A 14996-nucleotide genomic window follows, 5' to 3' on the forward strand; every position below is an offset into this window, starting at 1 on the left:
TAGTTATTTCACTAGTAAGTGACTCAGTTTCCATTTGCAAAAGAAATGGATTACTTTCTTTTTGTTTTCCCTGCATATAGAATGGCTAAGGTAGTGGCTGAAATGGACCAAAGATTCAAAAGAACAGTAGCTGTATTGGACAGTTCACTAATATAAGATCTTTGCCTCTGTGACATGCCCACAATTTAAAGATCAAAAGTATAACTGTTAAGTTAACTAACTCCCAAGTAAATAGATTATGTCGTTTACTCAGTAGAAAGCTATTTGTTTTGGTAAACTAGATTTAAGGAGGAAAACTGGCTTTAAAGATTCATTATTTCTTTCAGTATCTGTAAACACTGCAATCACTCAGGTGTTTTAAAGTATAAATTAAAAATTTTTCTTTTTATTACTATTATTATTATTTTTTAAATCCTCACCCAAGGATATTTTTACATTTATCTTCAGACAGAGTGAGAGGGAGGGAGGGAGGAGGAGAGACAGAGAGAGAGAGAGGGAGAGAGAGACAATGATGTGAGAGAGACGCGTTGATTGGTTGCCACCCACACAATCCTCATCCAGGGCGGGGGACTAACCTTAACCAAGGTTGGAATCGAACCTGGGACTCTTTGGTCTGCAGGCCAACTCTCTAACCACTGAGCAAAACCGGCCTGGGTAAATATTTTTCATAAGCATTATCATATGCTGTTTCTCCTTAGTTTTAAGACATGTAGGTGTATCTTGTAAGTAGCAAATAATAAAAGCCAAGACACCACAGCTCTACATTTAACTCATAATTAAAATTATGTGCATTAAGAGTCTTAAAATAAATTTCTTCCTACTTAAAAAAAAAATGGGAATCCCATAAACCTCAGAAAGAAGTTTTGTGCAAAGGATTAGGATTTAGCATGTTGGACATACATGAAGATAAATTTGATTAAAACTTAGAGAAAATCTTTACCTGCCAACTGTCTAGAAGAGTAGAGCAATGAAGGATTTTTATCCAGATTTCAGATCACCTTAGTAGGTTTTCATTAACTAAGGATGATTTCAGAAGTCACTTTAAATTTAATATAGTGAAAATAGCAGCAGTGGAACAAGAGAGCTTGGGAGAGGGAATGAATTTATACACACACACATATATGTAATCTGTGTATGTGTATATGAATTTATATTAATATATGTGTATAAATACATGCACCCACACGCATAAAATTTAATTTTGGTCAAACAGTAAGTTTAGTGAACTAACCTACCTTCACTGAGTATACAGCTATGTCATATAGTACCTTGCCAACATTTTGGCTACATTACGTTCAGAGCAGGTTTTAAATCTCACAGACAATATTGTTTACTGCTTTAGGAGAATTAGTAAAAAGTAAAGCTAGAGAAAATGAGTAACAACTAATATTTATTAAATTTCTATTATGTACTAGAAGCTATTCCAAATGCTTTGCAGATAGACTCGTGTAATTGTCACATAACCCTAAGAGATAGAATTATTACCCCCATTTAATTAATTAATTAATTTTTTTATCCTCACCCGAGGACATTTTTCCATTTTTTTGTTCAGGTAGAGTGGGAGGGAGAGAGAACAGAGAGAGAGAGAAACATCGACGTGAAAGGGACACATCGAGTGGCTGCCACCCACACAACCAACCAGGGCCGGGGACAAACTGCAACCGAGGTATGCGCCCTTAGCGGGAACTGAACCCGGGTCTCTCCAGACCGCAGGCCGACGCTCTAACCGCTGAGCCAAACCGGCCAGGGCTATTACCCCCATTTAATAGATGAGAACACAGAGAAATAAGTAAGTTGCTCAGAGTCACATGACTAGTAAGTGTCAGAACTGGGATACATTTTTTTTTTTTTTTATCCTCACCCGAGGATATTTTTCCATTTTTTGTACAGATAGAGTGGGAGGGAGAGAGAGGAAGGGAGAGAGAGAGAGAAACATCGACGTGAAGGGACACATCGAGTGGCTGCCACCCGCACGACCAACCAGGGCCGGGGGACAAACTGCAACAGAAGTACGTGCCCTTAGCGGGAACCGAACCCGGGTCTCTCCGGACCGCAGGCCGACGCTCTAACCACTGAGCCAAACTGGCCAGGGCTGGGATACACTTTGTCTCCAGATGCCAAGCTTTAATCATTTTTCTATACTGTACCTCACCAATGTTAGAATCAGATTATTCAGATTTTACAGTTTGGGGGTTTTGTTCTTAAGATAATGTCAAACCATTGAATTTTTTTTTTTTTAACAGAGAAACAACCTGTTCCAAGAAGCTGTGGCTTAAGAAAATTATCTTGGCAGAATTATGGATTATTGGAGGGGCAACCAACGGAATATTAGAGCTATCTGAGGTGTTTTGAAAAATCACAATGCTCAGGCTGCACCCCTGTTCAACTGAATTAGAATCTCAGAGGGTGAGATATAGACATCAGTACTTTTCAAGGTCCCCTCGGTGATTTCAATGTGCAACTAAGGTTGAGAACCGTAGACATGGAGGCAGTTAGCCCAGGGAACAAGTTAGCATTCAGTTGTGTAATCTAGGTAAAAGACAGTTTAAACCTGTAGGGTAGCAGTAGCAGACTAGAAAATATGCCTCTTCTGGATTTTGCTTTTTTCCCTAGATTTCTAGAATCTGTACTTTCCATGTTTGGGTTACTGTATTTGTGTGGAGGGAAGACAGTTTTTTTGTATACTTATGTGCCTTGACCTTGGCTTGATATCTCCCACACTTTCTCATTTATCCTCTCCATAAAACTGTGAAGTATATAATATATATTACTGTGCTTTCTTTTTAGAGAGAAAGAAACTGAGGCTCTGAAGGGGTAATTTTCCTAAGATCACATAGCTAATCATGGGCTATGTTAGGATTTCAATACAGATACTCTCTCTTATTCTTGTCATTGAATGTAAAGGCTAACGTGTTTATGTTATAAATGATGATCTGTATTATACCTAGCCTTTTAAAGCATCCTTTTAAAATTTCTATATGTATTACCTAATATATACTTTGAAAGTATGTAATACATGATTTATTTTATTTAACCCAAAGCTTAGTTCTCCTATAACCAATTTTGACTTTTTTAAAAATCCGCATTTATCTTCAGATAGAGCAAGAGGGAGAAAGAGAGAGAGAAACATCAATGTGAGAGAGACACATCGCCTGGTTGCCACCCACGCGACCCCAACCAGGTCTGGGGATGAACTGTAACTGAGATACGTGCCCTTAGCGGGAACCGAACCTGAGACTCTCTGGTCCGGGGGCTGACACTCCAACCGCTGAGCTAACTTGGCCAGGGCTGACTTTTTTATCTGGGGTAAACATTTTGACATTTAGGCACCACATAGTTGCTGAGACAGGAAGAGCAATTCTAACTGCATTTTTATGTGTGGTTGATACTATGAGTCATTGAGGTTGATGTTTCCATAATATTATTAGCAGTCTTATCTGCAGCTCAATACTGAACAGTATGATATACTAATGAGTCTTATGTTAGAAAGAGAATAGAACTCAAAGGATAGTATTTGTTATACAGTCCTTATGTCTTTTTAAAATTATCTTTCAATTATAGTTGACATATATTAGTTTCAGGTGTACAGCATAGTGATTAGACATTTATATAACTTACAGAGTATTCCCTTGATAAGTCCAGTACCAAACTGGCACCATATCTAGTTATTACAATATAATTGACTATATATATTCCCTATGCTGTACTAGTCCTTATATCTTAATTCAGATCCTGGTCATGATTAAATGTAGGGTGTAGGCTCATGCATCTGTGTGAAGGATTGGCCAAAATGAAATTCCAAAGAACATGAGCTCTTATTTCAGACTGAAAATCAAATTTAAACAGGTTGTAAGAGTAAGCATCATACACTGAAATATTTATATACATGAGCTATCTCGCATAACCGGTTTCATATCTAACTTGGCATGATTGTGATGTGATAATATGGTTTCTGTTGTGCTGCTAATTCATAACATTTTGAGGTAACCATGGATGGTTAGGTCAGATAGAGAGGAGAAGGTTAATTAGGTCAAAGGCCAGGATTATGGGTTTAATTTTTGTAGTAGACAATCACTTTATTTTATCCTCACCCGAGGACATTTTTCCCTTTTTTTTTGTTCAGATAGAGTGGGAGAGAGGGAGAGAAACATCGACGTGAAAGGGACACATCGAGTGGCTGCCTCCCGCATGGGGCTGGGACAAACTGCAACTGAGATATGTGGCCTTAGTGGACCGTGGGCCGACGCTCTGACCGCTGAGCCAAACCGGCCAGGGCAACAATCACTTTATTATGATTTCATAACCACAGACTTCACCAGCAGTTTCACCAGACGCATGACACTAGTTACAATTCAAATGTTGATTGATGTCAACTTCCCTTGTATATAAAGACCTAGATGAAAGAGGTTGATGCAATCGTGGCAAGAGACCACCAGCAGTTAAGGAAATACAACTTATATTCCGTTACCAAAAACTGATGGTAAATCTATAATAATGTTATTTATAAAGGACATAATTATTTAAGAGAAAGGGTGGGGGTATTCCTAACATTGGAATTTGGGCATATGATGATTGTCAAGACTGATAATTGAAAATATGAATATGCTTTAAGCACAACTAAAGATATTCTTAGCATTGAGGTTCTTTTCTACTGTATGTTGAATTTTTAGTATAACAATTTTTGGACAGATCTCATGAACAAATAAGAAAATTAAATTTAATTTTAAATTAAATTAAAAAATTAAAATTAAATTAAGATATTTAATTAAGTTTACCCAGGGAATATTGTAGAGTAGGCTTAGAACTCAGATTTCATGATTGTGGTCCATATTAGTTCTTTGTGTCTCTATATTGTATTCAGAATGTTAAGTTTTGTAAAATACAAAGATGAACAAGACTTATTTTTTGCCATAGAGAATGTAAACTAATTCATTTAGTAAACAGAGGAACTCAGCAAACTACAGGTAAGCAATTCTTTGCTAGGTATTAGGGTTATGATAATGATTAAGCCTTTTTTCATTCATGCATTTATTCATTTTAGTATTTGTTGAGTGTCCACCATGCGTCAGGCTCTGTTCTAGTTTTAACCGATACAACGGTGAACAAAATAGACCAGGTTCCTACTCCTGTGGAGTAACATTCTAGTGATGATTGTTGTGATGAAAAATAAAGCAGGGTGAGAAGGATAGAGAGTACCGGAATAGGGCATGGGTGTTGCTACTTTCTGTGAATATCGTGGCAGTCTTCTGATGAAGTGACTTGAACAGAGTCCTAAAGGTAGTTTTCTAGGCAGAATAAGAGCTAAGTGAGGGACTTGCAGGTTTTTAGACAAGACTGCTGGTTAGGCTGTAAGTGTTGAGGTTTGGGGGAAAGGTGAGTGCGGGATCTTTCTCCTTTCTTAGAAAGGTGAAGGATCGGGGCAATGTCCTTAGAAACATGTGAAGCTATGGGGCTTTTCTCTGCAGTTCTGCCTGATGGAAGGATGCAGTGACAATCAGATGGGATATGCCTTTGTTTTACCTGGCTGGGATATAGTATCCTTTTGTTATGCCTGATGTGGGAAGTGAGGAAAGCCCTTACCAAGACTGTGATATTTTATCTGGGGTGAGAAGAATGAAAGCACCAGGATTGTGATTGGGATGGCCTTAAGGGGCTAGAGCTCAGGAGAGGTTAGGTGGGAAACGAATTTGGGGAGTTGTCAGTGTAGAGCCCATTTAAAAATCAAGTCAATGGAATGACCTAGGGAAAGCATGTTGAGTGAGGACAGAAGAGATTCTAGAATGCAGTCTTGGGGAATAACTATCTTAAGGGGGCAGAAAGGGAAGGGGGCCAAGCAGAGAGAGGCAAGAAGAGAAAGAGAGAAAATAGCTGGGAAACTAAGGAAGGGAAGAGAGTGTTGAGAAAAGGAGTGGTCAGCAGTAGCAAATGCTAGATAGAGAGTGATCAGTTACCTGAGCTGGGGAAAGGGAAGGTTGTACTAGACCTGAGATATCCAATACGGTAGCCATTTATGACTGATTTATATTCAAAATAATTAAATTAAATATTGAATCCCTAAGTCTCACTGGCTACATTTCAGCAATTTAATAGCCAAGCCACATGTAGCTAAATGCTACCTGATTGATTAGCATAGATATAGAATAGTTCCATCACTGCAGAAAGTTCTATTTGACAGCACTGTACTAGGCCATTATAATATTAGGGAAAAGTTGAGTCACAGTTTAATTTTTTATTTTTTTAATGATAGCAATAGAGAAAATACTATAAGATAACTATGACTTGTCAAAAAACTGATATTAGGAGGCCAGATCTGGGGAAAGATAATTTCAACAGAACTGGCAATTTGAGTTGAGTCTTCCAGATCAGGGAACTTCCAAGCGATTGAGCAGGGAAGCAAACAGAAAGTAGGAACAAAATTGCAGAACACTCTGAGCAATCAATTTTACTAGACAGAATTTAGCTAAGTGAAGTTTTGCAAGGCTATTTCATAGGAGATCAGAACATTTCTGTGGAATGAACAAGTGGGCCAAATTGTAGAAGATTTAAATATCAGGGTTTGGAGCCTATTTTCTAAAGAATGGGTGCTATCAAGTGTTTTTAAGTGGAAGAGCAACATGGCCAGAGTGATAGTTGGTAACTTAATCATTCCTTTTTCAGTCCTTTCTTAGTCTTTGTCATTTGTTGTACTACTAGGTAACTTTGCCTTATATCTACATACTGCTTTTTAAAAAATCTATAAAGTAAATTCAGGAAAGTTGTAAGTTTTAATAACTATGCATTCACAGAGGAGAAAATACACTTCCGAGAGGTTAAATTACTGGCTAATGACGGGGCTAGCTTCAAGGATGAGTAATTTGGGTAGACTGAAGATAACTTATCTCAATGTCAAATAAATTACTATATAATGCATAGACTGTCTTCAATATATGGTGGTTTTCTTGACAGTAGGAACCATGTCTTTATCATGTTTTGAATTCTAGTACCTAATAGTAAGTGAACGAGTGAGGTGAGATTGAATGCAGGGGTATCTATTGAAAGGGAGATAGATGAAAAATTTGATAAATGGCCCGGCTCATTTGGCTCAGTGGTTGAGCATTGACCCATGCACCAAGAGGTCCCCGGTTCGATTCCCGGTCAGGGCACATGCCCAGGTTATGGGCCCGATCTCCAGTGGGGACATGAAGGAGGTGGCCAATCGATGTTCTCTCTCTTCAATGTTTCTCTCTTTCTCTCTCCCTAAAACCAATAAAGAAAAAAAAAATTAAAGAAAAATTGATAAATGAAGTAACATGGTCTGGCCAACCTGGTATTAATGGGAACTGAAAGAAAAGACTTGATGTGAGAAAGACATTGTCTTGGTAAAAATCATCAGAACTTAGTTACTTGATCAAATGTTGGGGAAAGGAGTTTCAGATGACTCAAGGATTTAGGTCTGAGAGATTGAGAGAAAGATGATACCATTGAAAAATAAGGCAAATTGGTCTGGAATCTTGTTTCTGAGGGACAACACTGAGTGCTGTTTTCAAAAGAAAGATTTTTTTTTTTTTTTTAATCCTCACCCGAGGACATTTTTCCATTTTTTTTTTGTTCAGGTAGAGTGGGAGGGAGAGAGAGGAACAGAGAGAGAGAGAGAAACATCGATGTGAAAGGGACACATCGAGTGGCTGCCACCCGCACGACTGACCAGAGCCGGGGACAAACTGCAACCGAGGTACGCGCCCTTAGCGGGAACTGAACCCGGGTCTCTCAGGACCACAGGCCGACACTTTAACCGCTGAGCCAATCCGGCCAGGGCAAAATAAAGATGTTTTATAAAACAGACAAACAAAAAAGGACCTGCCTTTGATAATAGAATTTTATAACAAGAAGTTAATTTGCAATGATGTCTGAACATACAGGTAGCCATGCTTTGGAATGAAGTTTAGGAATGAAACCAGGTCTGAAGAAAAACTAGGTCTATGAAAACACAAAGGACATTCCAGAGAGAACTTCACAGGTTGGAAGATTGGCTGTAATTTCCTAAAGCCTCAGGATTATTTTTTAAAAGGATTTCGTTTTCAGTGTAAACTTACTATTGCATTTTCTTTTTTTTCTACTTCTTAAAAAATTTATGCACCTCTTATATCATTTGCTCACCTGTGGGTGCTCTCTAGATTCAGATTCTGGTATGAGATTAAATCACCCCTGTGAAAATTTTTCTTTTTTAGATCTTGCCATATTCAGAAGTTGCTGAAGTTCAAGAGACAGTGAGTAATATATATGGCACTATGTTTGAAATGTTAACATTTTAATATTTTTTTAGGATTTCAAGTTAGATTTTTAAAATATATTTTTCATTTTATTTAATCATAGATGATTTTGGCATTATAAGAAGCAGCTATTGTAGATTGAAAAGATCAGTTTAAATAGTGTTTTTTTCTGCTAAAATGTAAATAGATTTAATCTTTTTTTTTTATCGTCACCCAAGGACATTTTTCCTTTTTTTTTAAATTTTGTTCAGATAAAGTGGGAGGGAGAGAGAGAGAGAAGCATCGACATGAAAGGGACACATCGAGTGGCTGCCACCCGCACAACCCAACCAGGGCCGGGGACAAGCTGCAAACCGAGGAACACGCCCTTAGGGGGAACTGAACCCGGGTCTCTCTGAACCGCAGGTCAACCCTCTAATTGCTGAGCCAAACTGGCCAGGGCTAATCTTTTTTTACTATAAAAATAATACATACTAATGTGGCATATTTATGCAACATAAAAATATAAATAAAATTTTACCTTCTAAAGCTAACCACTGTTAATATTTGGGTGACATCTTTCTTGTGTATTTATATGTGTATATCTTACATGTGAAATTTTATAAAAGTGGAGTCATATCATACAAAAAATTTTATAAACTACTTTAAAAAGTCAATATATAACAGATGGTTTTCAGTCATTGAAAAATAAACCTTGTGACTACATAGTATTTTATTGTACGACTGTATTTTTATTTAATACCTTTTAAAAAATAGATTATAGTTTTAGATTACTGTAGATGATATTGTGATACATATATATGTACACATCTTTTTGACCATTTTGGATGATCACCTCACTATACATTCCTAGAAGTGGAATCAGAAGGGGGATCAAATGTGTGATTAGGTTATTTTTAAATAAATATCTGGCCAGCCAGATCATATTCTCTATTTAGCAGTAATAAGCTCTGGTTCCCAGAAAAATATTCCCTTGAAATCTATCTTGTAAAACTCAGGAGTAAAATGTGTATGTGTAGGTTTTGTAGGCAATTGCAGGAATATGAAAAATTCAGTTAAATGTTGAAAGAACAAACAATTCTCAGCTGCATTATATATTCCTCACTGAAGTTGATTATTGTAAGGGCCAAAAATAACACAGAGTAGAGCACTCTTGAGGTGTTTTATATAATCCTGCTTCTGAAGCGTGGCTTCTACTTGAATCTTTATTTTCAAGGTACACTCATATCAGTGCTTGATAAGCTCTTTGTACTTTCACTCAAGCTCAAAAGATGACTTACGTCAAATTAGTATGTATGTTAAGGAAATACTGTGTAAAGGCAATGGAAGCATGTTGCTGTGCAGCTCTCATGGGATTATATCTGTATAATAGGGCAGCTCAGGACTGAGAGATTTCCCAGGGCAGAGGGTGTGATCGATTATGAGCTTCTACCTATTCCTTTACATTTCTTTTGTATATTAAAAAAAGAAAAAAAAAGTTTTATTTCTTTTTAGACAGAGAAGAAGGGAGAGAGAGATAGAAACATAGATGTGAGAGAGAAACATCGATTGGCTACCTCCTGCACACCCCCTACTGGGGATTGAGCCCGAAACCCAGGCATGTGCCCTGACCAGAAATCAAACCAGGACCTCTCAGTCCATGGGATAATGCTCAATCCATTGAGGCACACTGGCCAGGCTCCTTTGCATTTCTTAAAGATTGCAAGTTTTATGCTAATTATACATGGCATAAAATACCATTAAAATAAAACCACATTTTTTGGCATAATGTTTTTTCCTGAGATTTGTAGACTAAAAATCAGAAATGACTTAGAAAATGGCTGTAATTCATGCTTTTAATTTAAGTACATTTGTAATACACAGGCATGTCACTGTAATTTTGCTATTTTCAGCCCATACCTTTTTCCAAAATAGAGAATTTATTTATATGTTAAAGAAATTATTGAAGTGACTGTGGACATTGTCTAAGGGATGAACATGATAAATTACTCAAATAGAGAAAAGGTGTCTGTCATATCTTAATGGTCTTTTCCTGAACAAGCTGAGGAAAAGTTCCTGGATTCTTTGAGATTCTAGTAGTAGTTTGGTTTGCTAACAAAAGCCAAGAAGAGTGGCTAACTTTTTGTTTTTGTTTTTTCAAAAATATTTTACAAGATGCTTGTGTAGAGTGTTTCCACATTAATAATTTCATATTCTCTTGATTCATGTGTTATACAATATGGACCTGCACAAATTAGACCCAGTCCTACAGGTGGTAAGAATAAGAAGTTAGCGGTGTGCAGCTTAGCCATGTGCAGAGGACTTCAGTGGTGTTCCTTGGTAAAATTAATTTGTAATCTTCAATTACTTATATCCTATTTCCTATTAACATCACTTGAAAGCAACTCTGGGAGGATTTCACTTGCATCCCAATTTAATGCCTTTGTATCCACATCTTTCTGGGAAAGGTTTGTGAAGCCATGCTCATTTTTTCACTGTGCTTCTGCTTCTATTTGGAGTATTTCAGCTTGTCTCTTAGTTCTGTTGTTCTGTTTTTCTTTTCTGGTGCCTGTTCTTTCATCTTGTGGCATTTTTTAATCCACTGTGATTAAGCCATTTAGATAATATAGCGCAACTCCCACACATATCATAATTTATTATCATTTTTACCAGCCAGCCTGTTTGACATTTTGACTTGAATGTCTGACAGGCATTTCAAACTATACCTGTTCCAAACTGAGCTACTTGTATTTCTTCTTGTAAACTAGCTCCTTTTATTGTCTTTTGCATCTCAGATAATGGCAGTTCTATCCTTCCAGGTGCTCAGATCTCAACACTTAACATCATTTTGATTCCTCTTTCTTTCTTTTATCCCACACTTGGTCTGTTTAGAAATCCTGTTGGCTTTACCTTAAAATATATGTTCAGAAATCTACTACTACTCATCACCCACACTGCCACCACCTTATTTCAAGTCTCCATCTCTCCTCTAGTTTATTGCAGTGACCATACCCATGTCCCCAGTCTGTTCTCAGCAGAGCAGCCAGAGCGAGCCTGTTCAAACATAATCAGATTATGTCACTCCTTTTCACAGAATCATTCAGTGGCCCTGATCTCATTCAGAATAAAATCAAAGTCCTAACTAGGTCCCGTAAAGTCCTACATAGACTGGTACCCACTCACTTCTTTGCCATCATCGCCTGGCACACTCCTACTTGCATTGTATTTCAGCCTCTGGCCTTTTCATTAATTAATTAGTTAATTAATTAATTTAACATCCATGTGAGAGAGACACATCAACTGGCTGCCATCCACACGACCCCAACTGAGGCCGGGGACAAACTGCAACCGAGGTACGTGCCCTAGGGGGAACCGAACTGAGGCCTCTCTGGTCCACAGGCTAATGCTCTAACCCCTGAGCCAAACCGGCCAGGGCATTTTTATTATTCCTCAAACACTGCAGACTTGCTCCCTTCCTAGTCCTCTATTCTGTACTTGCTCCTCCCTCTGCCTGGAATACTCTTCCTTTTTAGGTCCTAAGGTAAATTACCTCATTTTACTCAGTCAACTCTGTAGTGAAGCCGCCTTAGGACACCCTATCTAAAATTTTAACTCCCTCTTCCATAACCGTTTATATATCCTCATTTTATTAACAAAATTTTACTTGTTTATTAAGTTGTTGTTCAGCTCCCCGATCAGAATATAACTACCACAAAGGCAGGGTTTTTGTCTGTTTTGTTTACTACTATATTCCTTGGTGCCAGAAACAATACCTGTCTATAGAATAGGTATTTAATAAATATTTGGATGGATGGATGGATGGATCTATGGTAGGAATAGATTGTTTATTTTTATTATTATTCAGTGTCTTAATCTGAAAAAATATTGGATTAATTCTATAGAATCAGATTTATATGACATAAACATGCTTGAGGATATAAAATTGAAAGTCAGCACAATCTGAAACAAAAATTTAGATGTTGCTGTACATGCTACGGATTGTTTTCTGGGAGTAAGCAGGCAAGGAGAACAGCTGCACAGAAGTTGACATACTGCTGTTAATCAACAAATTTGAGAATATAACAGAACTGTACAGTGAAAGTAAACTTGATCTTTTATCTTACATGGAAGACCAACTCAAAAACCTTCAAATATGACTGGCCCTATGAAATTAAATACTCCCAATCATGTATAAATGGTTACAACCATTGCTTTCCTTTAGGAAGTTCCCAGTAAAATTAGGGACACTAGTCCATATCAATATCAGTAGGAACATTTTTTAAGAAGCTTTCTATGAAACTGCAAAGTTTGCCACAGTTGTCTCTTGTCAGTTTCTTAAATTCTTCCAGTTTCCAATGTTATATTTGTTATTTATTGGTGATAACAAATCATCCTAAAATTAACTGATATAAAATGACAAGCATTTATTATCTTACAATTTCTGTAGGTCAGGAATCCAAGAACAGCTTTGCTAGTTGTCTCTGGCTCAAAATCTCTATAGGGTTGCAGTCAAGCGAGTGGGGAGGGGGCCTGCTGCAGTCTTATCTGAGAGCTTGACTGAATGGGGAGGGGAGAGGGGAATGGTCAAGGTGGGAAATTCACTTTAAAGCACTTAGTGATTGTTAACAGACTTCAGCCCCTTTGAGTCATGGGCTTTGCTACAAGGCTGTCTCACTACCTGGCAACTGGCTTTTCCATGGTGATCTACTTACGGGAGATTGCAAAGAAGATGGCAGCCATAGTCTTTTTACAATCTAATCTCAGAAGTGACATTCCTTCGCTTCTGCCATATTCTTTCACTAGAAATTATTTCAGCAAACGTCAAAGAGAGATTATACACCAAGAAGTGGGGATCACTGGGCCATTTTAGAGATTGCCTACCACAAATACTTAATCTCTTCCCACATGCTTGTTAGTCGTTCTCACATGGTAATAAACACTTGAGCACAATTAGTTCATTGTCACTAAAGCTGTTTTTTTTTCCAAGTTTATCCTGTGAAACAAATCAGTTTATGGAAAATGCTCTTAAATGGGCAACTACAGACAAATGAGTAGAGTGAATAACTTTATTCATTTATTTTTGAGCAAATGCCTTTAAAAGGCATTAGAAAATAATTTCAAGCATTGTGAAATAACCCTTACTTCAGGGAACTAACAGGGCCAGGACTTTTTCCTAGGAGACAACAGAAGCCCAAAGCAAACAACTGCTATTTTTTTTTTATTTTGGTCATAGCCAGTTAAGACTCCCTTATTCCCTTCAAATAAGGCAAAACAATATAATTGGTGGAATTTTTTTGTTTTTGTTGTTACTTAGTTTTGATATGTTACCATGCTTGGTATTTGAAATGAAGGAGAGCTAAGGACTTTGTTTCTACCAAGGGAGACCATAACAGTTGTCTATCGGTGACATTTAGTGTAATGTTGTATGTTTAAATAGTTACTAAATGTTGGCAATCTTTTTTCGGTTTCTTTTAGTTGATTGCAAGTTATTCATTTAAGAATTGGGCCATCTAACTTTCTAAAGACTAGTAGCTCCAGATGATACACTTGATATTTAGTAGGTCCTAAGGAAATCTTGTCTGACTTAATAAAATGTATACTTAATAAAATACTTAATAAAATGTATCATTCTAATCAATATTCCTCCTTGTTTTTTGCCATTTGAGAAAATAATTGTTCTACTTTGTTGATGTCTTTGCACAATGCTTGGAATATAATATGCACTCCATAAATGTTCCTTTCTTTTAACAGACTGAATGTCCATGTAGTGTTAAGTGCTTCCATGGCATGCAGAACTAATACTTCCTAGTGCATGGGTGTTATATATTTTTAAGCCATTTAAATTTAAGAATGAATAAGTTTTGGCTGTACCTTACATTTCTAAATAATTTTTACTTCTTCTAACCTATATCTTACATTATAATTGAGAGCAATTTTTGACTTGAGTTATTTTCAGAACAAAATACTTGGGTGATTTCATTTTTCTCTTTCTACCTTCATTTTCCAGAAAAAACAAATATTGGATAATGCCTAAGCCAAGATCTTTTTATGGGTGGAAAAGGAAATTCCTTGTGAATGGTGATGATTAGGATTGATATGCATGTGCTTTCTACTTATAAACTAATGCTATTTTCCTTGTCCTTTTGTTTCACTGCTGCTTCAATCCTGACGCATTGTGCTTCTTCCTTGTTCGGATTGTATTTGTTCGCTGCTCAATTACCCTGCATTAAAAGCTTCTTGGTGATAGCAAAGATGTCCTTGGGCCATCAAGTAAGTAGCTAAAGTTTGATTGGCATGTTTGGAGACATGATAATATTTTGATGTGTACTTATAAAAGTCATATGGTATTTTTGTTTTGATTATTAAGTATTCCACTTTTCTTTCCAGGCATTGAAGTACAAAGTAAAGAATATAAATAGTCATTTAGTGCCCATCTGTTGTCAGCATCCATCTGAGATTGATAGTATTTGTATATTTACACCTGGATCATCTAAAGATAGATTATTTACTTAATCAACTACCTAGTTAATAATTTAAGATCTTTTCATAGTATTTCTGTCTGCAGTCATCACAAAGCATAAGTCAGACTAGTTTGAGGCTGAACATGGTATAAAAAATTCATGCATATGACAATGAGAAATACTGTTTTATTTTGTCAGAATTTTTACATAATAGATAATTTGGTTATGAAAATGTTTTATTTATACTTTGGGATTTTATAAGTGAAACATGTTTCATCTTAGGAATTTAGAAGATGTTCCCTTTACA

The 14996-nt window shown here is 36.8% G+C and overlaps 1 protein-coding gene across 17 annotated transcripts in view; it reads left to right on the forward strand.

Moving 5' to 3' along the window:
- Positions 1–14996, forward strand: part of OSBPL8 (oxysterol binding protein like 8) — a 152024-nt gene that overhangs the window by 52094 nt on the left and 84934 nt on the right. For 5 of the 17 annotated variants that reach the window (XR_004958357.1, XM_036252589.1, XM_036252582.1 and 2 more), the window contains 2 exons: positions 8208–8246; positions 14462–14498. Coding sequence is in view for 15 of the 17 variants with exons in the window: in XM_036252589.1 (XP_036108482.1) it covers positions 8208–8246; positions 14462–14498 (76 nt within the window). In the remaining 2 variants the exon portion in view is untranslated. Of the gene's footprint in view, positions 1–2243; positions 2407–8207; positions 8247–10486; positions 10569–14461; positions 14499–14996 lie in introns of those variants that run through there. The other 12 variants (XM_036252585.1, XM_036252586.1, XM_036252584.1 and 9 more) reach the window with 6 other exon arrangements.

Source organism: Molossus molossus, unplaced genomic scaffold, assembly GCF_014108415.1.
Source record: "Molossus molossus isolate mMolMol1 unplaced genomic scaffold, mMolMol1.p scaffold_m16_p_10, whole genome shotgun sequence".
NCBI classification, from domain to species: domain Eukaryota; kingdom Metazoa; phylum Chordata; class Mammalia; order Chiroptera; family Molossidae; genus Molossus; species Molossus molossus.